General features: G+C 35.1%; 2 protein-coding genes across 2 annotated transcripts; both read left to right on the forward strand.

Annotated features, from left to right (window-relative positions):
* Window positions 1–6,781: 6,781 nt before the first annotated feature.
* LOC132066935 (heavy metal-associated isoprenylated plant protein 23-like) lies at window positions 6,782–8,693 on the forward strand. The gene is made up of 2 exons (XM_059460121.1): window positions 6,782–7,190; window positions 8,070–8,693. Exons 1-2 carry the CDS (start codon window positions 7,031–7,033, stop codon window positions 8,369–8,371), a joined length of 462 nt encoding a protein of 153 aa, XP_059316104.1. The 5' UTR covers window positions 6,782–7,030; the 3' UTR covers window positions 8,372–8,693.
* Window positions 8,694–12,573: 3,880 nt separating this feature from the next.
* On the forward strand, window positions 12,574–18,814 carry LOC132066936 (agamous-like MADS-box protein AGL66). The gene is made up of 12 exons (XM_059460122.1): window positions 12,574–13,072; window positions 14,059–14,112; window positions 14,256–14,274; window positions 14,656–14,714; window positions 14,815–14,854; window positions 14,963–15,024; window positions 15,790–15,889; window positions 15,976–16,023; window positions 16,303–16,484; window positions 16,580–16,745; window positions 17,434–17,565; window positions 18,378–18,814. The coding sequence occupies exons 1-12, from the start codon at window positions 12,888–12,890 to the stop codon at window positions 18,552–18,554; spliced, it is 1,224 nt and encodes a 407-aa protein (XP_059316105.1). The 5' UTR covers window positions 12,574–12,887; the 3' UTR covers window positions 18,555–18,814.
* The last annotated feature ends 8,226 nt before the right edge of the window (window positions 18,815–27,040 follow it).

Genomic DNA, 27,040 nt, shown 5'->3' on the forward strand with positions numbered 1-27,040 from the left:
CTAAGGATTGGAAAAGCTTAAAGTGAAATTCATTGATTTGGTTGGAAAACTTTCAATAAGATTTTAGAAACCATTATCTATTAACAAGAAGTCCATCTTAGTTGTGAAATCGTAAAATACATTGGATCGTTACTTGAGAGTAATTTTCTTTGTATCCATGCTTGTGGCCATTGATCATTTTACACGCTTTTTAGGTTAATTTTAGCTTTGTTAGTTTTTAAATCAAAAATCAAATGTTGAAAAAGTGTTTGGCTTAGCTTAGTTGGTGATAAATCCTTAACTTTCTTAATCGCCTTTATATTGTTCCATGTGGATTCGATCCCGAATCATAGTTGAGTAAATTATATTGCGACGACCGTATAAACTTTCTCTTCGAGGAGTGGATTTAGATGTTATCACTCTCCCACGAGCAACAGTAGCAGCGGGTATGAGTGCGGGCTCCTGGTCTCCAACTACGGCTGCTCGTGTCCTCACCATCTGTGAGAGAATGAATCAAAGAAACACTTAGAACACATAGGTATCAAGTAAGCACGATAAGAAATGAAAGAGTAGAGTTTTTCTAGATGTCCTGTAGCATCTCGAAGATAGATACGGAGCTCATCGTACCGATCTTCAAGCTTCTACTAGACATTGTTCTTGTACTTGTGAGACCGATTAGCCTAAAGCTCTGATACCAATTTGTCACGATCCAATTTACAGAGCCGTGAAGGCACTAACTCCCCATAGTTAGTAAGCCATCCACAAGCCAAATTACAGTAATTGAAATATGGAAATAATGCGGAAACAAATCATACAAGTCAATTTTAAGTCTTAAATATCCTTAATAGCATAATACTGAAATAAAAGTACAACCATCCTCGAATTTGGTGTCAATAGTACAAAAACGGACTAAAATGGAGAATAAGTCTGGGAATACATCCCGAAAATACATAAACTGTATGGAAACAAAAGACAGAAAGTAAAGATAGCTGAAGAAGATCCGGTGCCATGGATCACACTAATGGCTCACCCCTAATCGTCAAGATGGTCTTCTCAACGGCCGGCAGCATCCCGAGATCCACTTGTGCTAGGAATAGAATCTGCACATAAAAAAGTGCAGCAAGTGTAGTATGAGTAAGGGAAACAACGTGTACTCAGCAGTATTGTCGACCGACCCTAACGAAAACGGAGATGAGGGTTGGCCTATGATTACTACTTCCACACTTAAGCGCTATTAGTCCACAAAACAATATTCACAATAACACAACCAGATCAGGTTATAAGCCTAGGTGAAAGCTCCTAATCCACAAGTCCGTCAAGTTTTCAAGTAGGCATTTAAAGTAAATTAGGCAACAACTCAAACAAATCACAAGTAAGTAATCAATGAGATAGTATGATATGCAATGATATGAATTGCAATGCAATGCAAGGCCTTTTCCATCTCCCGGTACACACACATTCGAACATTAATGAATCGTGACCTATGGGAAACCCGCGAGGTCCATATATCAACCCGAAATCACTTCTCTTCAGGTTTCCTAGCCCTTAGACTTCCAAATCATCAAACACAGCCCGTGGGCTCACAATACACATCGTCACTTGGCCAATCTGGCTCATGTCACTTACATAACTCCGTTCGAAACCATTTCCCCTTGGACTTTACACGCGTATCCTCAAATGCTCATGAGATACAATAAAAAGCAAGAATATGGCATGCGTAGTAGTAAGAAATCAATCTAAGCAATAAAGACTCAATATTTAGCTATTTTTCACTTTTAAACGAGTATTTAAGAGTGATGAGAACACATAATCACAATGAGACAGGTAATAAGCATAGAAACAGTAAATAAGGGACCTCATTTCCTATTCACAAACACAAATCAATCTATGCTATCAGTTAATGCCCAAAGCATAACATTCAGACCGTACTTTACAATGAAAATCATGCAAATACCCTTATCATGACACTGGTATCCAATACAAGTGCTTCTCACCTCACAATTATCGGAACCCCCTTTCGTTACCCCATTGTCCCCTCTTATTAGTCCAATTTTAACAACCATGACGCTTAAATTAAGGTTCATAGTCTCAACATGCCCGGAATGGGAGTCAGATAATCACAACGATGGCTTGCCCTTTCGTAGAGCTTACAAATGATCCCAATCTATTCAAATACGGATTATACATAAGAATACGAGTCAATCAATACACATATAGACCTACAAACGATTCGGGTCTAAAATGTCTAACCCTAAATCCCATTCCAAACCCTGAAGGTCAAAATCATAATTTCGTTGCAAAAACGGGTTTAATATGTATGAAATCATACGTCCAGTGATACCATAAAGCTATACGTTTAATTTTGAATCCAAAAAGTCACCAAAATAGGATTCCGAGCCAAAAAGCGCAAAATAGGACATTTGACCCAAAATTAGTTTACCCAACACCTATGGTGTCTGTATCCCAAAAATGAACCAAATCCATCATCAAATTCATGCTTAAATCAAGAATCCCCAAATTCTAATTTATGGTTTATATTCCCCCATATCACCTTCTTAATTCATGATTTCTAACGTGGAAATCCCTACTAATTAATGATATACATGTAAGAAGGAGGCTAGAAACTTACCTACCTTATGAATCTAGCAAATCTCCTAAAAAATCTCCTTAAACTGAGGTTTATAGCAACAAATATGTGAATAAGGGGTCTAACCACAAAAATGGGTTTTAAATCTATCCAAGTGTAATACGTTCTTCGCGAACGCGAGACACACTCGCGAACGCAACCCACAACCGGGCCTAACCCATCGCGAATGCGATGGGTCAACCAACCGGCCCAGACTCCTTCCCTTCTACACAAATGCGAGTTCACTCTCGTGAACGGGGACCCGTCTTGGTCCCCGTCTCTTGCGAACGCGAGACCTTCTATGCAAACGCAAAGAAGGAAACTAGACACCTGAAACACCAGAAAAATCTGGTTTCTCCGAATTTCCATCAAACACCCGAAACTCATCCGAGACCTCCCAGACATGAACCAAATATGCAAACCACTCCTAAAACATGCTACGAACTCACTTGCGCCTTCGGAATTTCCAAAAGAAGCCATCTTGACTTGGTGTTGGCCGAGGTTAACTCCAAAACTCATAAAACTAGATTTCAAACCAAATGACCAAAGTGCCTCCGAGTCCCTCGGGAACCGAATCAACTACTCAACCAAGTCAAAATCGACCTTCCGGACCTAATGGAATCGATGAAATTTCAGAAAAGACTCATTTGCCCCCGATGTTCACTTTCATCAACCAAACACTTTTAAACTTCCAAAATTCCCATTTTCTCACCCCAATCTCATCTGAATGCATCGGGAATCACGCCACTCAGCCCCACAAGTCAAATATACTCTAATGAAGCAATGGGAAGGGTCAAAAGGGGTAAAATAGTCAAAACACACAAAACGACCTAACAGGTCGTTACAGAACAAACATTAAACGAGAATCCAACATTTTCCGGAAAAATAATTTTGCATGAGTTAATTTTGCACAACTTTTAAAAATATGGACAAAATTTAAATGGTGGCCTAAGAAAGATTTTTCGCTTAAATAAGCTGTAGATGTGCTAAAGCTAGGTCCAATATGACTAATAAGATCCGTTAAGACTATTCAGCTTTGGGCCCCGTCCATATTCGCGCAGTTGACCCTATTTCGGGTGGTCTTTAATTTTACCCTTCTAATTGTCTTTAATTTTTGTCCTTCAACAATTTTTGCGCAACATAGCTTTAAATTTCGCTCCGCATAGTTTAGATTATGTAACACAAGTTATGTCGGACATGGCAAAACTTTTAAACTCCACAAAAACAGGACTTATGCCGAGCGAATTTAATTTCTACAGAACTTATGCCGAGCGAAATAAAAGTTCAATTACCAAAGACAAATGTTACAAAACTTATGCCGAGCGAAGCATGACTGAATACTTTCATTAAATGAATAGCAGGGGAAAAACTTAAAGACTACATATACGAGGAGCAAAAATTAAAGACCAGCGGGTTTGAAGAGCAATCCGTGCTAAAATTTCATTTTTTAAAAGTAATACAAAATATGTTGACAACACATTCTAATTAATCTCTGCTTTGAGAATTCAAATGAATTTGGTTGTGGTGAAATTCCTTTTATCAAATCCAACTGGATTCCGTAGCCTAACAACTATCCCTTCTCCTAATGATTAATCCAGACATATGTTGAACAATATTCGGACAAAACAGTCTGGTTTCTCTACGTATTATTTTGCAACTGATCACATGACATTTGACTTTATGAGATGTTGCCATAACATCCTAAAAATAGGAGCTGGCTGAAAAATACCAACTTGGCTGATGGTTCAAATACAATAACGGTGATGGACGTTTGGATATAAGAATTTTGAAATTTGGAAAAAAAATAGTATTTTTTCCGTCCTAATTTATGTGGCACCGTTTGGATAGGCAGAAAGTTTAAGAAAGAAATGAAGACTCTTGAAATTTGTGGTTTAAAACAAACTTTAGACATTTGTGTGGCTATAAATCATATCATTTAGGGTAAAAGAAAAATTTTAAAGTTGCATTGTTTCTAATTATAGAAAGATAGACGTTCTTTTTCGCATAGGCTAAAAAGGCAAGTATGCCACATAAATTGGGACGGATGGAGTGTTTGTTTTTATGTCGAAAATGGTATTTGGAAATTGGAGTTGTTTTTTAATTTTTGTGAGTAATTTGGAATGAAAATTGTGAAAACAACTTTGTGGAGTTTTCCTAATTTTGAAACATTATAGCAATCCTATGTCCAAACAGATTTTCAAAATAGTATTCCAGAAAAAAGTGAAAACTATCCATAACCAAACGGGCAATAATACTAGTATTTCCTTTTCTTTCTCTGTCACAGATTCATAGCCTATAAATTTGGGAAATTCAATTTTGAAAAAGAAGATTTGGATTAATTTAAAACAACTGAGGGAGTTAAGAAGCTTCGAATTTTAGAATAATGTAAGGTGTTCTTTACTAAAAATAAATAAAGTAATAAAATAATAGCCCAGCTTTCGTCCAGCTCATGATCATATGGCAAATGCCAAACGCGTACATGGTTTCAATATTGGAAAGTGAAGGAGAAAAATCAACAACTTCTATTACATACATAAATTATTCTAGTTATTAATCCACAAAAACAAGGGGGTGGTGGGTGGGGGGGGGGGGGGGGGGGGGGGGGGGGGAGCTATTGTATTGATGATTTTCCAATGTCTAGAATAGATGGTGTTTCTTCAAGGATAAAAAGCACAGTATATATACTTTGGTTATTGTACTTCTTTTATTATGATTCTAACATGGATTACATAGTTTCCTCTCACCAATCGCACGAACCTCAAGATGACGAAGACTGGCCCTCTTCGAGAAATAGAAGAATGGATGAAGATCGAGACGGGGATGTTGGCCCCTCATCGGTATGAAGAACAGTGAGTTCCAGAGAGGATTGCGCCAACTAAAGCTTTGACTCTAAGAGTGAGTTGGCGTCAGGCCTTGTCATTAGTTGATTTCGCCCCAGAACCCTCCGCAGCCCGGGCCCCCTCTTAGGGGAGGCCGACCAAGAGCAAGGAACCCCCGGCACCGTCAGCTTAGGCACTTCTGACGCGCGGACGGAGAAAAAACCCTTAGAAAGTTAACAATCTTTTCTTGCGAGTGAAAACTCTTATCTAATTTCTTATGGATTACCACTTACTAAGGTTGATTTTCAGTGGATTAATTAGATTCATAAAAATTATCATAGTCAATCCATTATTTCATATTGTATGACCAAAATTGAATCCAAAAAGCAAACTATGACGGATTTTTTTGTACTCATATTAAATCCAATATAATTGACCAACTAGTCAAATTCAGAAACTAATTAATCAAGTTAAAATTTATATGGGGAAGGGTGTATAATTTCATTAAATTAGAAAAAGGTAGATAGAAATTTATCTAAAATAAATCAAAAATCAAATTCTAACTGCTATATGACGTCCAGTGAAAAACTCGAAACGTGGAGGCTACTCTTTCTATTATTGGTTGTTTGCCTATTTAATCATAGACTTTGGCCCACATTTTGTTGTAACAATTCATCAGATTCATTTTTCATGGGCATTTGTCCTTTTCCTTTTCTTTTACCTAGTCAAATTTTAAATTACCTCCTTTCATTTCTTCCCCATTAACTAGTTCGTAGTCCCTCCTTTTCAAGTTATACAACATAGTTTGACGGGATAAAATTTAATTCTTAGTATAAATATTTTAACATTCATGAAAAAATATTAACTACTGGCTCCGATACAAAAAGAACAAAAAAAAAAAAAAATTAGAGTATAAGAGTCAAATCTACTATTTTCTCTCCAGTCAAATATTAATTTCATAAGTACTATTTTACGATAAATGTTTACATAATTAGAAGCTAGATACGAAGTCTGATAAATTACAACTTTGATAATTAAATATATTTCAAATTTTTGGAAGAAATTATGATTAATGATAAAGATATTTAATTTCCCAAATAATAATAATGTCATATAAAATAAAATTAATAAGATACCATTATAATATAGTATCTCATTATTCTTTTACGATACTGGCCGCGTTTTTTCTTTTCCAAATCAAAAGTAAGATACATATTTACTTTAAAAGAATAAAATATAAATTAATGCTTGCATGAGCTAATATGAGCTCCTTAAAATATCAAGCTCATGTTTTGGGGCCTCCTATACCTTTTATACCCAGCGTTTGAAAACAAAAATGCCTATATAAGAAGTAGACCTGCGTAAAGAAAACAAATCATATAGGAAGCAAAAAGAAAAAAACTAGGAGAGAGTTCATTATACTATATAGAGAAGTTTAATTTCTTGCTAAGTCTCTCATTGAAAGCTAGCTTTGAGTATAAGTTAACTCATAACACCTCATTCTCTTAGTTGGTTCTCCTTAAAACCTTCTCTTGGTGTTTTTGCTAGAAGTTTTTTTAAGCATAAATAATAAGGAGATAATAAACTAAAGTACCAAAAAGAAAATATGGGTCTTGGAGGAACTTTAGAGTATATTTCAGATATGATGAGCAGTGGTCATAAATCCAATAAGAAGAAGAAACAGTTTCAAACAGTGGAGCTCAAAGTCAGAATGGATTGTGATGGATGTGAGCTTAAAGTCAAGAAAGCTTTGTCATCATTAAGTGGTAAGTAAATTAAACAGCATTTGCATGTTATACTAGTTGATTTTTTGGTTCTTTTCCTGCATTAAGCGGATCCAAAAAAAAAAAAAAATTAATATGGGAGTTCAACAAGTTATAATAAATATAAATATATAATTTTTTTTAATCTATTTATACAATGTAATTAATTTTCCGACTATGGGGATTTAATTAATTCGTCTAACTCTCCCATGCCATTAGGGGTTTATCTTCTTTACAACATTGGCATGTACATATAGGAGTTGAATTTCTCCTCTCGTTCAAGCCGCTATATTAAGCAACTTCAATAAAAGTTTATCATATATTTTATTTCCTTTATTGAGTTTAAGTTATATGCCTGGTTTTAAAATATCACTTAATTTGATCACTTATAAGGTAATTTCATGTGATATATATGATAAGTATTGCTCTCAGTCGCTCTGTGACTATTTGGAGAGTTAAATAAGTTTTTCTTTGATCTCGATTTTTTCATATGGCTTTTAAATGTTTTGTATTGTTAATTATTGTGACTTATACTCCTAGTATTTTGTAAACATGTAAATCTCTTTAAAAAATTAAGGTTGAAAGTTTTATGTTCGAATTCATACCGAAAATTAGATAGTTTGCCTTTCGTACTCAGAAGCGTATTAGATAAAGTAGGACGGACTTCGAAAAGCTTGAGAGTTCAATGTCTGACTTCATACCGAAAATTAGATAGTTCAATGTTTGAATTCATACCAAAAATTAGATAGTTTGCCTGTCGTGCTCAGAAGCGTGTCAGATAAAGTAGGACGGTGGAGTAATTTGTCCTGATAAAAATGTTAACTAACCTAATGTAATAGATTAAATTACACTGAGTTGAATCATGATCTTTAATGTTTGCAGGAGTTACATCAGTGGAGATAAACAGGAAACAGCAAAAGGTGACAGTAACAGGATATATGGAAGCAAACAAGGTGCTAAAGAAGGCAAAATCAACAGGAAAGAAGGTTGAGATTTGGCCCTATGTTCCCTACAATTTGGTGGCTCAACCCTATACTGCTGCTGCTTATGACAAGAAGGCTCCTCCTGGTTATGTTAGAAGGGTGGATCAGAACCCAACCACGGGAACAGTTTCAACATTTGAGGATCCTGCATATGTTACCATGTTCAGTGATGACAACCCTAATGCTTGCTCCATCATGTAATTAAATCAACAAATATTGATGAGGATTTTTTTTCATAATGGTGGTGTTCATGTCAGTTTAGACGCAGTCATGCATTATAAAATTTGTAAGGGCAGTGTTCATGTCAGTTTAGACGCCGTCATGCACTATAAATTTTGTAAGGGGTGTTATTAGTACATGGTGTTTGTGTCAGTTTGTACGCAACCATGCACTATAAATTTTGTAAGGGGTGTTATTAGTATATGGTGTTTGTGTCAGTTTATACGCAACCATGCACTATAAAATTCTGTAAGAATTAGTAGCAGGGTATCAAACCGAATATTCAAGTATCAAATTTGGTTTATTTCAATTACTTCATATCTTAATCTACTAGTTTCTTCATTATTTGTAACAGGATTTTTACTTTGAGTACCATGTTGTGTCTAGACTTCAAACAGTTTGTTTTAACCATGTTTATAGTTCCACATTGTTGGTTAATAGAGAATCAAAATCAATTTACCAATGAATCGCGAAATGTTATGGTTCTAACATATAACTTCTAAATTCATACAAAAATAATTCGCGTGATCATGCACCTATCTTGTGTCCGTATCAGTGTGCACGCAACCACATACTATAAAATTTTGTTAGAGGTTTACATGTCTCCGAATCAATTTGCACGTAGCCACGCACTATAAGATTCTATGGGGAATGTTATTAGTCTATGATGTATGTGTCAGTTTGTACGCAGCCATTGCATGCACTATAAAATTTTGTAAGGGGTGTTATTAGCATATGGTGTTCGTGTCAATTTGCACGTAATCATGCATTGTAAATAGAACCGTACTACTGTTGTTTTGAATTTTTCCCTTTTGCATCTGGTACATGAATGTATCGATTTTCCTCTCGTGTTGTATACAGCTGTGACATTCTCTCAAGCAGAGTTGGATGTTGAGAGTAAGGGTGTCAATTGGGTGGGCGGGGGTTAAAATAGCAAGGGATGATAAATGAACATATTGTTAACTCGTTAAAAAATTACTTGGATTGAGATGAATTGAATCAAAATTTACTAAATAGTGAGTTACACAATTTAATCCATTCAACTGTGTTACCAAATTTTAATTTACGCAGTTGTTCTTAAACTAATCATCAAATGCAATAGCTAAAGCTTTTCTTGATTTTAAACTCAGTATGAAAAAGGATTATAAAGTGAAAGAATGAGCCTAGTCCAATAAAGTGAAACGTAGGGATATATCCTTGTAGTAATTAATATACGACTGTTTGTCCCAGAAATTTTTCTTCAGCATTTACTCACGAAATGACATCTGATTGATGTTGTATAAAGGACCAATAATTTCCCCTCATAGATCTCTCAGCTAATAACCATTATATATTGATTGTACCCTGCCTATTTCAGATCAATTATATATGCCAATCTCTCTCTTGTATGATTGAAGTTTTTTCTTTCAGTTGTCTCTCAAGTTCTAATTTTCAGCTGTCCCTGATCTTCTGTCTTAAGAAAAAGAAAATAGTACCATGATGGTTCATCCTTGTTGAATCTCACATGGGTTGGGGCCGGGATCATTCGTGTTTTTATATGGTCTTGGTCAATATTCTTACCACTTGAATAAGCTTATGGATTTGAGTTAGGCGTAAGATTCATTTTTTATCATGATATCAGAGTCAGTTCATTCACGATTTACCCGATGTTGGGCCACAGAAATGGAGCTAAGACTTCTATTTATGAATTCTTGACCACAATTTGTTTTGCTTAGTGGTTTCTCGTTAGATTATTTGTACACATTAAATGAATTTTAACACAACTAGAGAATCTGAGCCAAAGCTACTGGTTATGTCGAACTCGTAAGTGTAATTAACTACCACTGTGGCTTAACCCTTGTTGGACCCCATCCTATATTGTTCACTCTCCAGATGTCCAACGTCACCCCGAGGGAGGGGTTTTTGGTTGGGGGTTGGATCATTTGTTTCTTTAATTATATGATCTTGGACAATCATCACCTCTTGAGCTAGCTTTTGACATTGCATTAACCTCAAAGTCCGTTTTTTATCATGATATTAGGGCCATCTGTTCATGATTTACCTGATGTTGGGCCCCATCTTATATTGTCTATGCTTCGGATGTCAAATTCTAGGTGTGAGGGAGGGGAATGTTGAGTCCCACAATCGTTGGTGCTTGGATCATTTGTCTCTTCATGATCTTGAGCAAACCGCACCTCTTGAGTCAATCATAAGTGACAACAAAGCCCCTTCTCTTTTGACAACCACTTTTCTCCTTTGGTACAATTATAAGTTAATTTGAAACATTAAGATCAAGAATACTTTGTCTAAATATTCAATCCCACATCTAATCCTTAATTAAATCAAATGTTAGATACAACTATCGTAACTACATATATATGACGAGTATCAAATGACTTCTAAAATAATTGAGGCATATGTAGGACTAGATGAGGAATGCATGTACCTTCACTTATTCTTTCAATCAGTTTGTCTATTTCTTGGAAAAGGCCAAAACAATTTGCATAAGTTGACGCCTTAGGATGCATTAATTTGGACTACTAGCCAAGTGATCACATGAAGAAGATCTACACATACATCAGCAAATTAAGCTTACGAGAAGTACAAACGTTGTAATTTTGTTTGAGGCATATTCGTACACATACGAGGTCATGTATATATATGAGCCTAGTAATACAATGTGATGAAATATTATAAGATCAGATCACATATAAAGTAATTCAGCTAATCTATAAGATTAACACTAAGTAATAATTTGGTAGAATTGGCAATTAATTTGACTATCACGTGTTAAAATATTAATTTATGTTGATAGTACAAAAAAACTTCATGTGGGTCAGTGTGCACAACTTAAGTTTATACAGCACGAGAACGTCATTTTGCTAACTCTAATGCATAATTGCATATGTATTGTTTGAGCTACGACATCAAGCCCGTAATTTCCTGAAGATAGTGACATTGCAAAAGAGGCATACGGAATGGTGCTAACTGATTTTTTACAGTTTACTATGATAATTTGGAAGTGTAAATTAAAAATGCTGAATAAATCGACAATCCCTTAAACATGTCGGTAAATTTTACATAGACATTCGAACTATGGTAAGTTCTGATTAAGTACGTGAATATATGATAAAATGTTTTTATTAAATACTGTTGATTCAAAATTTTGAAAAAGTTTTTACGAGCGTGTTCTTAAGCGCATATTATATAGATAAGTTAACCATTTAAGCATCCTCAGAGGAGCCAAAGATAAGTGTTGGTTTTTGGGTAGCCCATGTGGGCTAATCCAACCCGATAAAGAGGAAGAGGTGGATCCAGTGAATCTTTAAGGTTTTTAGCATTGGACCAATTATATTCTTAGAGTTATGGGTTCATATCTACTATTTGTTACATTTATAGTGAATCTTTACGCATAAATTTGTGTTCTGCATCAAAGATATTGAATTCAGATGAACATGATAACATCAAGCTACATCCGCTCCTCTAAGTGAGAGCAATTATTCCAATTAACAAAAATTATCACACCCACCAAAACTACCTCCAAACTAAACGTGTATAAGAGTGAGGTGAAATTTCTCTTCTATATGAAAAGGGGAAAAATGATTGTTGTATTCTCTTCAAAAATGCAAAATTGCTCTCTAGATTTGATTTTTTCCATTAATACCCAAAAGAAAAGACATTTTTAGTTCGTCAGAATTGATTTTATTTCCTAGTGAATCTTAACTTGTAGCAACTCTTTTGGTGATCGCTCTATAAGTTCTGTTGTTGTTAGCAGACCCACAATAAGCTTAAAAGAACACTGTTTATCATCAAGGAACATCCATAGCATTAAGCCTTTTGGCTAATTCCGATATAAAACTTAGAATTAAATGTATGTTGTGTTTGGTTTGAGTATTAGTTAACACCAATAAGTTTTGTACTAAAACCTTATTATTATTATTATTATTATTATTATTATTATTATTATTATTATTATTATTATTATTATTATTATTATTATTATAATAAAAATCCAAGTAAATTTATTAACATAATAAAAATGAATAAATTTATTGGATCATTGAAGTATATTCCATGAACCCCAACTTCCCCTTTCTTTTAGGACAGAATCAATTATCCACACCACTAACCTTATCAACTTGTCATTTTTCTCCTTCTCCTCTTCATCTTTAAAAACCATGAGAATCAATATCTTCATTACCCCAAAAACACAAATGTAAAATCTCATCAGGTTCATTTCTTCATCCCTAAAATCTTCCTTGATATTTTTCATTACATTCCATTCCATTCCATTCATCATATATAAAAACTTCGTATTTCAATTTGCCGAGGTTTTTAATTAATGGAATGGAATGGATCGTTTCTGACAACAGAATGAACGCAAAATATGTTCGAATTGTGTTTCTACATCAATCCAAAATATGAAACTTTCATTTTTTAATTGATTATTTATTACGTTCATATATTTATATATATATATATATATATCTTTCTAAATTATAGAAAGATTATAAAAATTATGGGACGAAGTAAGTTGCCATTGTTGAAGATTGAGAGTTTGACAAACAGACAAGTTACATTTAGCAAGAGAAGAAATGGAATCCTCAAAAAAGTTTATGAATTATCAGTTTTATGTGATGTGGATGTTGCAATCATCATGTTTTCTCCTTCTGGTCGTCTCACACATTATTCACGTAAAAGAAGGTGATGAATTAAACTCTTGCCATCAATAAATATAATCTTTGTAATAGATGAAAACCCAAAAAACACATGTTGTGGATTAAATTCGATGCATAATAAGCCAGTCGAAAAAAAAATAAACTATCTCAAATCTCTATTTCTATCGTGTTGTTGATTATTCAAATCAATTAAATTTGTTTCCAAAATTGAAATTAAATGAAGATTGATTTGTTCAATGAAATAAAATCTTAGAGATTTTAGAATTATATAGAAAAACTTATGTTATTCGGACTATTCAAAAATCCCGTCTTGCGTGTTGGAATCTCCAAAATTCGTACAATTTTGGAGAATCCGATACGTGTGTAGCAACATTTTTGAAGAGTTCGAGCAACATAGGAAATAACATATGCAAATCATTATACTTTGGGCGACCACATGTGCGACATATTCGAGGGGAAGCAAATACAGTGACTGATATTTTGTCTAAATATAATTTCCCATCTTCCTTTGAACTCCCTCCATACCAAAATAAGTGAATTTTTGAGACTTTTTCTTTGGTCCAAAATAAGTGAATTGTTCAAAGTCCAAGAGGTTATTAAATTTTTCCAAAGTTACCCTTCTTTTCAATAGTTTTTCCATATCCCAACACTCACTATTTCAATCTTTAAGAAAAGTTTGGAAAAAAACATAGGGTAATTTAGTCAAATGACTATTTCATTAATGCTATTAATTAGATTTCTTAATGGGTGTGCGACACCTCAAAAATTCAATTATATTGAAATAGAGGGAGTATATGACTACTATATTAATTGACCCTTTGAATTATGTTCTGAGGAGAAGGGTCAAATTTTGTACTGGTAATGTTCTATACTATATAATAATATGTCTTTATTAAGCCAAATAATTTGTATTTATAAAATCTTAGAAAATTTCAGAAAACAAAAATTTAAAGTCAAATTTGATTACACTTACCTCTACAGGGACCTAATAAGAAAATTTTATCAATGCAGAATTGAAGATGTTCTCTCGGAACTCATCAGTCTCCCCGATAGTGAAAGAGGATTGTAAGTTTTTTCACTGCTTGGTTTATTTTATTTTTAGCACTTTTGTTTCTTTTCTAGTTAAGTTATTTTTCCCCCTAACTTTTATGTGTTTTTATTAATAACTAGACTATCTAATAACACAAAATTTCTTTGGTCAAATGCAGCTATATCAGCAATAAAGAGGTGAGCATTACTTGATTCTGTATTTAACTTTCAGTTAATTAAAATGTATGCTTGTTATCTGTTTATGTAAGAAATATGTTATATTGGTACTAATTTAGAAGTATATTGCACTCAAACATGGAGTAACAATACGAGTTTTACATAATACATTACTAATTAAATGGTGGAACAATTAATAAATATTGAAAATTTGTGAATATTTACAAAAGAATCAAAAGGGCACATTTTAAGTAACTAAAAGTTAAATGTGCTTAGTCAAGTCAAATACCACGAGGACTAAAATTAGAATTTATCAATAACTTCGGGAACCAAAGATGTTGTTATTCTAAAAATAAGAGGTAAAAAAGGCAATTCATCTTCATTAATGCACTCTCCATGCAGTCTGTACTTTGGAACCTAAGGAAGATTGAAATTGAAGATAAATTCTGCGATATTGAAAGGTTTGTTTTCTTTCATGTGTTAATTTTATTTTTTTATTTTTTTTGGAACAATTCTTTTCGTTTATTATTTACCATAGTATTCTTTTATTGAATTAATTAGGATAAATCCTGCATACATCAACGCAAATGACATGACAAAGGTGCTTAATTAATTTATTTTCTCTGTTTTTTTTGTTTTTCAAGTTCACATCTTACTGTTATATTATCAAACTTCAGATTTATTATTGCCTCTATTTCTTTTTCTACAGAAAATTCAAGAGGAAATCAATGGCTTACATTGTAAACTCGACGAGGCTGAGGGATTACTAAGGTAATTAAAGAAATGAAAGAAATATTCATTTGAGTTAATCAAATTAATAGCAATTGTTTGACTAAATTTCTAGGAAGCTTAAAAGTTTATTTTTTTTTATTTTTTTTAAAGTGCTTATTTTAGAGAGTAAGGTACTGTGATTTTTTTTCCATAAGCACTTTTGGAACTTTAACCACACAAATTACTTCTCTAATATTGACAAATGTTTTTTTAATTGATTAGCCAAACATAAATGTTCTTCTTTGAAAGTACTTGTTAAAAATATTCGGATTAGAAAAATACTTTTCAAAATAAGCAGATTTTGAAAACTTAGCCAAACGGCCTATAAGTCAAATAGCTGAACAAGGAGATGTACTTGTATTTGTATTCTTGCTAATAGTTTGACATTATTCGATATTACTACAATGTGGCCTTATAAGATAAGAGGATTTACTCTTTTGTGTCAATTGGTACAGACTTTTGTTGCTCTTAATGGAGCTTTTGGCCTAATAATTTCATATTACCTAAATTTGAGTTTGCTTTGTCTGGTGAATTGAAACCTTATAATATAATCATATTCTCTGATCTAATTATTATATTTGTTTCTGTATTTCTAATGTATCCACTAGATTATTTTGATTGGTTCTTTGCACCTAATTTTGATTTAGCCGATATATTTCTATTCATCCTCTTTATATGATAAGATATTTTGTTTCTTTTTTTTTTCTTAATGCTTTGAATAGTTATTTGATTTATTCTCTTCTCATATTTTGACTTTATTTAAAGAATATTTGAACCAGATACACAGAGAATTACATCACTCCATGAGCTTGATTTGTGTGAAAAACGTCTTCAAGTTGCCCTGAACCAAGTTAGACAAAGAATGGTATGGATATGCATACTTTTATTTTTCCCCAAATAACCAAGATTATGATTTTGCTTAAAAAAATCTTCTTCTTTTTTCCGTTTCAGGACCAACTCTCGAGCAATCATACATCAAGTTATGAAGATAATGTGGAGGTAATCATTTAAAAATATACAAAAGAGAAAAATGAGTTTTTTTTTTCTTTTAATATATATAAATGATTGAATCTCATTGACACAAGGAAAAATTCTAGTAATATTTTGACAAGGGGGTTCAAATTATTTCTTGCGATAAGGGGTTCAAATCCTAAGTATGATATTGTAGTTTCTTTTTAATCCCCTCGTATAAATTCTTGTTTCTGCCACTAATTCTATATACTGGTTCTGCTAACGGATTATTATTGTTATTATTTCTTATTTGGGGTTTTTTTATAGCAAATAAATGCACTCCTCCAACACATGGATAACACACAAGTTGAGGAAACAAATCCCTCATTGGAGAAACACCCCTATGACTTATGGCTAGACCTTGAAGATTATAATTACCAATATACTTATGAGAACAACAATAATAGTCCTTTCTATGCTGCCTCAGAAACATCTTCTCTTTCTCAAAGGTTTGGATCTTAATTTATCATATCAGTTTTAATGATAAAATTAATCATTAATTATATATGTTAAATAATTAATTAAGTTCATGTCTTGTATGCAGCTCTATGAACATTCCATCCTCAACTGTTTATGATGCAATGTCCCAAACAACAAGTATAAGTTGCGACACTTATCATAAAGAAGGGACCTTTAATTCTCAGCAATCACAACACCCAACCAGGACTTTACCAACTCTCACTTTACAAACTTCATTCAAATTTGTCAATGTGAGCTCTTGAAGCAAAAATACATCTCATTTATTTTCAGAATTCTTTTATTTTAGGGGTGTTAAATAGGCGGATTGAGCTGAATTTAGGAGGAATGAGTTGAATTAGGTCATTAACTCGTCTAAATGTTATTTGGGCAGGGATGGACTGGATCAAAATGGGCTAAATAATGTGTCATAGCCCACCCACCCAACTCTTACCAAATTTTAATTTCATCTTTTCTTCTTTGTTTAATTACCAAGTACTACTTTCTTTCCTTTATTACATATATCTAACCTACAAAACAAAAAAAATATATTATATTTTGGCAAAGTTTTTTCATTGGTCAATTCTAGCCTAAATCAGCCTAATTTTTAAGATGAGCTGAATTTGGCGGGTTAAAATGAACTGAGTTAATAAAAAGGTGGGTCATTAACCCGTCCAAACTCGAGAAAATTGGGCGGATCATGTTTTCATGGGCTAATATTATCACACATATCTCTATTCCATTTTATGTGACACTTTTCCTTAATCGATCCAAAAAAGAATAATACCTTTCCATTTTAAAAACAAAAGATAGCTTTAAACATTCAATCCTACCCTTAATGATATGATTTATAGACACATTCTGTCTAAGTACTTATGCAGTTATGAGACTAGTATTAATTAAATATATATTAGTAATGTGACTTTTTGTTTGTTATGGCAGCCTGCAATGTCCCAAACAAGCGCAGAAGGAAGTTTTAGCTCCCTAACTGATGAAAACTTTAGGCAATCACAATGTTCAAATAGGGTCTTCCCAGCTATCACTCCATTACAAACTTCATTCTCTTTTGCCAAGGTAATTAGATACTTTCTTTTCTTGTATGTTTTCTTTTATAACTCTAATGTTTATTAATAACTTATGTCATACAAATTAAAATAGAGGGAGCTAGTAGTAAACTTGTGTATACATTACTTTTAATTTGTGTCATCAAGTTTACATGGAGTGCACCAAACGGTAAAAAAAAAAAATCCCTTTCTTTCATCCACCCATTCAAAGGCATTTCCAGAATTGTAAGTTTATTTGTTTGAAATGAAATATTTATACATATTAAGTGAATAACTAATTAGCACAAATACAGAGTCTAGATCAAAGCTATTGGGTTCTACTGAACCGTAACATGTATTGTAGATCTGCCCTGACACGCATTGATTAGAGTCCAATGAATGAAACATTCCTACTGAGGTTAGGCAAAGGACTGAGTTGGGATTTCACTAAGAGAATTCAGAATATATGGAAGTAAACATACGAAATTCAAGGGGATACATAAAAAATACTTTTGACCTTGTACATTTAATGTAATTTTTCAGCTAAGGGAGTTTGGATGAACCCCTTGCGCATTTCTAACCCCTGAGATTAGGACAAAAACAAAGTATGTGCTAGTCATCAACAGCTGTAGTGGGATGGATCAAATCTTTCCACCCTTAATTAAAGGTTTCAGGTTTAAGTCTTAGTAATAAAAAAAACTTTTGGTAGAAAGCGTTTCCCTTATATTGGCCCTACACAAAAGGCGTATATGTAGATTATAACAAAAAAAAGTATGTATATCAACCCATTATTTTCTATGATAAGAGACCAATTATATATTTTGTTGTTTATTATGGCTGCAGGCTGAAATGGAAACTCCAACTTCAGCACTACGACCATTGGCACCATATCTACAGGCTGAAGCAGTACCATCTTCTAGCCAGCAACAATTATCTTCTTGTAGTAATGAAGAAGGGAATCGTGAAATCTCTTGGTTTCAGCCTAAAATGAAAAAATCCAAGCATCAGCATTCAGTTTGACTAAATATATATATATGTTGCAAACATACAAACATATACATATATACATACATATGGAGCTGTACAAAAGAAAATACATATATATGGAGTTGAAATTTCTTAAAAATGTGTAATGTTTATACTAAGTTCATATTATTTGTTACTACAAAAGATTAGTTAAATGTAATGATACTATGTCCTCTTACTTAAAACCATAGATCCAACTGTGGATGCAAGACAATTTACTACTAAATTGTTAAGAATAGCAAATAGCAGGCTAAATTCATTGCTTACTTTCCTAGTCAGTATACATATATACTGATTATATATGGTACTTATACACATTATATATGGATTCTACATATATTATATATGTGAGCTATTTACGTTTAAGCGGTTGGGTGGACGACTATTTAGGTTAATTCTTCTTAAAGAATTGGCGAATAGTACATCAAATTAAACTAGTTAACTTCTAATTTAAGAAAAGTATTAGAATGAGTTTGAGTTTGATAGCACGTAAAGAAAATTAATATTGGATGTAACTCAACAAACATCATCTCATCAAGTTTGCATCTTTTTTGAGAAAGTTTAATCAACTAAAACGAGATTGAATGACCCAAAAAACCCATGAGACTTCTCCCACAACCAATAAAAAATGGTGACATAATAACCCCAAAAGACTTAATTTCTAGAGAACTGTACCGGAAGAGGTATAGTTTTGTTATATCCCGTATCTTTGTACATTGGGATATTTTAAGCTAATCGCGATAAGTTAAGGACAAGACTATTTTGGGATACGAGGTAGAGAGTTTTAACCTCCGATTTTGTTTTAATGCACAAGTGCTTATAAATTTTATTTGGTATAGAAATATTATTGGAGGTTAGGGATTAATTAATTGTGATTAGATTACTAAGTAAAAATTAGTGATTAATTAAATTAATTAAGATTAATTACTAAGTGGGCCCCACCCGATATATAAAAAAAAATAAAAAAATCCAAGAAGTGGATTTGTGACTCACAAAGGAGGGGGACATGTGTCCTCATAGGAGCAAGCATATAAATAGAAAGTTGATGAAGACATTTCATTTCTTTCATTTCATTTCCAAAAAAGAAATTCAAAGAAAAAAAAAGGGGAGCGACCATGGTCACAAGCATCGTTCACGGCCATCCATGGCTGTTTTAAAAAAAAAAAATTGCTTTGATTTAATTCCAAAGTGATTTACAAGTTCAAGGAGGTGATAGCAACATCAGATATTGAATCGAGCAAGAAGAAATTGCGAAATTGGAGCAATTAAGAGTAGAAATTCCTCCGAGAAAATTGTGGTAAGATTTTCCTATTTTATGGTGTAGTTGTGTTAATAAAGTTGTAATGAAATTATTAAAATTGAATTGGATGAAATCGGAAGTAAGAAAATACATGAAATTGTTAGTATGTGAAATCGTGGGTTGAAATGGATTCGGAATTGTTATGGGCCGAGTTGTGAGAATTTTATGTGTATATCACCGTTGTTGGTATTTACGTATGTTGACAGGAGGATAATTAGAAAGTCGGGTTAGGCGAATATATAGGGGAAATGCGCCCGATTTTGCGTTAAGTCCTTGAATAATGAAAAACCCTAAACGAGACATATAAGTTAAAGAATAAGTTCTATAAGCGACGGCCTACGGATTTACGAACTAGAAAATATAATTACTAACGATAACGTTACTCTTATATTAAATAGGCTAAAAGAGCGACGAGGCGAACGGATTTACGGATAGTCGCTAACGTATGTAAAGCCTATCCCTTCTTTCTTTTGGCATGTCCTAGACGTAAGTAAGATATGATATGAGCTTCGGGGTAATTCTATTCATAAGTTTCGAGCATGATTTATGATCCCTATTCACTTCTTGATGTTAGAATTCTTAGAGTGGTCGAGCTACTGCCCTCGAGTCTTCTATATGATTGGATATTGAAGGATATATAAAGGTTCCTATTCCTAAAGGATTCTGTAATAAGTAATGTCCTTAACTTTCTTAAGCTGTCTCGTATTGATTTGATACATATCTATGGTTCCTGAGACTTTCCTTAATATGACTATCGTTTGATACTTGAGCGTTAGTTAATCTACTTGTCGATTGAGTCTCGGATAGTGATCTAGTTGTATATTGTTACTCACTACTCGCTCGTGCATATGGTTGTTACATCTTTCACCGAGTCCCGGTGTCGGTATGTTATCACACACATCTTACTATATTATCCACCGAGTCCCTCACTAGAGGGCCGGGTACGCTATATGATGATATGATGATATGATGATATTATGATATGATGATACGATGATATTATATGACACCGAGTCCCAGACGGGCCGGGGACGGTATACGTGTACACGACTTTATTCACCGAGTCCCATAATGGGCCGGGTACGGTATATGATAATGATATGCATGATTTCATTCGTAAGATACGGTGCGGTGACTTCTTGACTATTATTCTTGTCTCCCGGAATCCCTACTTCGCTTATGATCTTTCTTATTGTATTTCATGCTTTATATACTCGACATATCTCGTCATCGACCCCCGCTTCTTCGGGGGGCGCGTTTCATGCTCGCGGCCGTACGCTCGCTTTGGTGATCCGCCGCCTTTGGATATCTATTCTGCTATCTTGGAGTGCTCCCTTGTCTCGGAGCCTAGATTTTTGATATAGATTCTCTTGTTGTATATATGTGTTTATCCAGGGGTATGGCAGGGCCCTGTCCCGTCATATGATACTGTTGTTACTCTTAGAGGTCCGTAGACATATGTGTGGGTTGTATATAGTTCTTTCGGTTGTGTCCGTATGACTTATGTTTTTGGGCGTTCCCATTCGTGGTGGCGGCCTTGTCGGCTTGCGAGTATATATATGTTTTGGGATGTTGTGTGTAGTGGCGGCCTTGTCGGCTTGCGTATGTATATATATATATATGTATTGAAGTTGTGTGTGTTATGGTAGCCTTGTCGGCTTGTGTATGGCCGGGACGTTCCCCTATATTATGATAGCCTTGCGCTTATGTGTGATGTTATCCGTGCGGTTGTAACTCCTCGGGAGACAAAAGTTCTTGTGATATGTGTATATATGCGACAGTTTTGAGATGACGTCTTGCCTTTATATATATATGAGTTCCTTATCATGCTAGTTGTGGACTGATTATAGTTAACAGGTGTATACGAGTGTCCAGCTCGGGCACTAGTCACAGCCTATGGGGTTGGGTCGTGACAAAAGTGGTATTAGAGCGGTTCATCCTCGGAGTGTCTACAGACCGTGTCTAGTAGAGTCTTGTTTATCGGTGTGTTGTGCACCACATCTACAAACAGGAAGCTACAGGGCATTTATGATGTTATCTTTCCTTCTTACTCTAGATCGTGCGATAGAGCTATATTATCAGGATAATTCCTCCCTAACGGATTGTTATGTTTACAGTGATGCCTCCAAAGAAAGCGACAATGCCCGAGAATGGCAAGTCGGTAGGCGGAGAGACCGGTCGGACCCGGAGAGTTACTAGGGCTCGTGCCCACTCGTGCCGAGGTTGTGCTCCCGTCGCCGAGCTCTGCTCGCACCGCTACTACCGAGAGGAGCATGGGACGGGGAGCACCGCAGATCGGGCGCGCTCCACCGCCGGCTCCCGAGGTTCCGGTGCCGAGCCTCCAACTCCTCGGCCGGGGGCGGAGGATAGGGCTATGAGAGATGCGGTTCGATTCTTGCCGACCGGATTAGCGGCGGGGGCGAGGCTCACGAGTACGGATTAGGAGGTGATTATGCAGATAGACATGATAGTTTAAGGGCTCGTGATTTCTTGACTTGTAATCCCCCAGAGTTCTACAGGTCAAAGCCAGGGAGGATCCGCAAGAGTTTATTCGACAGATGCAGCGCACGTTGAGGATAATTAGAGCTTCTGAGACTGAGTCTGTCGAGTTGGCTTCATATCGGTTGCGTGATGTAGTTGTTAATTGGTATGAGTCCCGGAATTGTCTAGAGGCGAGGGTGCTCCTCCGGAAAGGTGTGGGATGAGTTTATAGAAGCCTTTCTTGGCCACTTTCTACCTCCAGAGATGAGGCGAGCCAGAGTTGATAGATTTTTACATTTGAGGCAGAGCGGCAGGAGTGTTCGAGATTACAGCCTTGAGTTTGATTCGTTGGCTGACATGCGCCCACTATTGTGGGCGATATGGCTGATAGGGTGCATCATTATGTAATGGGGTGGATCGTTAATTGGTTGATAGGCCGCATGATAATGGCTTCTCGGCGGTATGGATATTGCTCGAGTACGGAGCATGTGCGCGTGGGGGTAGAGGATCGGCACAGAGGACGTCAGCCCGATAGAGATCATGACAGAGGTCAGCATAAGAGAGCTAGATCAGCTGGGTATTCTGGTGAGTTTCGAGGCGGGCAGCCTCAGCAGTATAGTAGATATCCTTCTCAGCCAGCCCGGAGTGCACCCTCACAAATCACTGGTAGGAGGTTTGATAGCACAGGGTATTCGGAGGCCGGTCGAGCTCCCGGGGCTTCGGTTCGCGGATGCACAGGAGTTCGGGTTAGTCGAGGCCACCTTTGCCTCGGTGTTTTCGTTGTGGTAGGCCTCATTTTAGGGAATGCCGTTACGCTACAGGTGCTTGCTTTACTTGCAACCGTCAAGGCCATATTATGAGGGAGTGTCCGTATGGGGGTAGTCCCGAGTGGTGCGGCCGGCCCCTCTTTCGGGTCAGTTGCTAGTTCATCTTCTTCAGTAGCTACGCGCCCTATGGGGCAGGGTATGCCGACACCACCAGGTCGTGGCGGAGCTTCCAGTTCTAGCGGTCCTTCGAACCGCATATATGCTTTGGCTAGTAGACAGGATCAGGAGGCGTCACCAAATGTGGTTATAGGTATATTATCGATTTTCTCTCGGGACATTTATGCATTGATAGATCCAGGCTCCACCTTATCATATATATCTCCCTTTGTTGCTAGTAGAATCGGAATAAAACCCGAGTCGATTGAACCATTTGAGGTAGCTACACCGTAGGAGATTCCGTTATAGTAAAGCGAGTATATAAAAAGTGTTCGGTGAATATATATAGTCATCATACCTTGCGATTTGATAGAGTTAGATATGACCGAGTTTGATGTTATTATGGGTATGGATTGGTTAGCTTCTTGTTATGCTAATGTTGATTGTAGAAACAAGATAGTTCGGTTTCGCTTTTCGGGGAGCCGGCTATAAAATGGCTAGGGAATACGGCATCGCGAGGGGTAAGTTTATTTCATACCTCAAGGTAAGGAAGATGGTTAGAAAGGGTTATATTTATCATCTGGTTCGTGTGCACGACTTGAAAGCAGAGGCAGTGACTCTTCAGTCAGTCCCGGTAGTCAGTGAATTTCTAGATGTATTTCCAGATGAACTTCCGGTCTTATCCCGAGCGGGAGATAGAGTTCACTATAGATGTGTTGCCGGATACTACCCCATATCTATTCCTCCTTACATAATGGCACTCGCGGGCCCGAAAGAATTGAAGGAGCGGTGAGGATTTGTTAGAAAAGGGCTTCATTAGGCCCAAGAAATCACCTTGGGAGCACCCGCTGTTGACACCCGATTTTGTCCCGCCCCTTTTTCGAAATATTTATTCACGAATAGTTATGTATACTTTACCACATTTATTTGCGTTCTATTAATATAGTCGTTTTCACTGTCCAACTATAGCCATCACTTATTATTATTATTATTATTATTATTATTATTATTATTATTATTATTATTATTATTATTATTATTATTATTATTATTATTATTATTATTATTTTATTATTATCATTATTAGTATTATTATTATCTTTATTATTTCTATATTTATTACTATTATTATTATTATTATCTTTATTATTTCTATATTTATTACTATTATTATTATTATTATTATTACTATTATTTTTCATCATACTGCGAGCACCTAATATTATAATCGCGATAGTCGCTTTTAGCATTTTTTTTACCCTCTTATGTAAAACGCATCGCATTTATTTTATACAATTAAACAATGACATTTATTTACTTTTAAACTTCATCGCGCAACTATTATGATATCGTATAATTTTTCACTGCCATATAACTACTAGTAATTATACTTTGCATTGTATAATTTATTTACTTAAGCATTTGTTAGTATAAGATTTATTCAAGGTTGTTAAGTCATTATTTGAAACCCACGAAATTAAAGGGTACCAGTCCATTTTTAGGCCCAAAAACGACCGGACACGTTTTAAATAGGCTATACCCATTACGACCTTTCAATTCCCTAAAAAAAAAAATCCCTAATACGCAGCCGCACCCTCGTCTTCTTCCTCCTTTCCACTTTCGCGAAAACCCTTCCTCCTTCATCAAATCTTAGCAGATTTGTCGCACCATTTTGGGCAAATCTTGGTACTTTTTGTATCCCGCCATTCCAATGACTGAAACGTTGCTATCTTCAACGGTTCTAGTCAACGCAAAGAGCCAAAAACAACTCTGAAACTTCTGAAAAAATTGACGTTCAGAGCTGGGTTTTGATTTGAAAACAGCCTTTGATTTTCGTTTTGGAGCCAAAATTTCAAAATCCGAAACCCTAATCTTAGGCTATAAATACTAAGGTTTGAGAGCCATTTTGGGGAGGGTTTTTGAACGGCGGAAATCTGATATCTAAGAAAAGGATATAGTCGTAGCATTACAAAAAAAAAAAAAAAAAAAAAAAAAAAAAAGCAAAAAATAATCAAGAAATTATTTTATTTTGGTTCGAGATTTGCTCCATTCGATTGGATTCGGGTTCGTCGCGTTCGAGCGTGGATCTGTGTCTAAATCCCTAGTTCACTGCACTTGAAAAAGGTCAGTGCAATGCCTTCCCACTTTTAATTCATTTCGATTCTGATGCTTATTTGCATTCTTCGTTTGAGTGTTTACAATATTTTCAGTTTCGAGTTAGGCGTTGTGCTAAAATTTGTTGTCTGATATCATAAAATAGGAAGTTATGTCCGATGTCGTAAAATATTAGCATCGCCATTTATTTCTCTGTCGATTGTTTTATTTATATGTTTAGGCTATGTGGTTAAGTGTTATTTAGCTTACATTATGCTTTTGGTGTTCATATCTGTTTAGTTTAGTTTAGCACTATTATGTAGTTTAGCCGGATGCCGGTTCATCTAAGTTAATGTTCTGTCGGTGTTGAGATTATGAAATCTACTTTAGCTTCACTGTAAAATGGAGTTTGTTACCATGCTCATACGTTTGTTGTTTGCCTAGGCCTATACTTGCTCATTTGCCTCGGTGTATTGTTACTATGGTTCCCGTCGATAATGTCTAAAGTGCTTACTTGATTTCACCTGTTGGTCCACGGTTCTATCACCCCGCACCGATCCCGTTTAAATTAGTCAAATAGGATTAGAAGTTTATGATTTCCGTTTTGATCATGTCTAAGTGTTTACTTGATTTCACATCGATAGTTTTACTTGATTTGTTAGTCATGTCTAATTCTCACTTGCTTAATTCATAACTTTTGTCATGTTTAATCTATAAAAATTGCTTATGAACATGTTGATTGATATTCTCATTTTTTTATACCAAAGGGATTATCCAACTGGTCTGTTGTTAAAAGAAGCCAAAGACATTCTTTATGATATAAATATATCAGGTTTCTTTAAAATCAGTATTGAGTTATGTGTGGTCTTTGAGTCATGAGATAGGTGATGGCCCATAGAAGGTATTAGATTTCTTTGATCATTAGTGGCCAAAACTGATATATTTGTGCTTGCTGCTTATCATAACTTTGAAACAATGTGACTCAACAAATTTTCTTTGGGCAAGAAATAAATCCCAGATTTCAAATTTAAAGAGTTAGGGACTGTTTTGAAGCTTGGCTTTACTTGTCATTTTAAACTGTTTGTAAAACATAAACCAAAGTGCGATACTTTAAGCAAGCAAGCACCTTGTTAGAACTCTCGTATTTTTTTTTTCTATGCTCATTCTTCACCCCATCCTCCTTGCACAACTTGGGGACTTCTAAATCCCAAAATATCCCTGAGACTGCTGCCGAATCCTTGGAAAATATTGCTGCACTACTGAGGTTTTTTTTTGTCCTGGAGAAAGACTCTTCCGCGCATTCAAGTGAAAGAATATTTTGCCTCTGTGTGTTTTGAAATTTTTCAGTCCTAGTTTTCTTTTGGAGAGGGGTGCTGCTTTATTATTTCGGGGACTATACTTGCTGGCAGACTACCTATTGTGTTGGAATCATGTTGCTGGTTTGGAAAAACAAATCTGATGCTTTCTACCAAAAAATAACCCTGGTTTAGTTTAGTTCTGTCCTGTTATTTATAGTATCTGATCGTATGTCCCTTGTTGGCTAGGTCTGTCCTATTTAGTGAAAATGTTTGATTTATTGCCTCTATTCAGCATACCTAATGTGAATTTTTAGCTTCTTTGCCTCATGTGAGATCAATTCTATCATGCTTAGTCCATAGTTGCTTAAACTCTTGTTTCATGGT

Source organism: Lycium ferocissimum, chromosome 8 (assembly GCF_029784015.1).
Source record: "Lycium ferocissimum isolate CSIRO_LF1 chromosome 8, AGI_CSIRO_Lferr_CH_V1, whole genome shotgun sequence".
NCBI lineage: Eukaryota > Viridiplantae > Streptophyta > Magnoliopsida > Solanales > Solanaceae > Lycium > Lycium ferocissimum.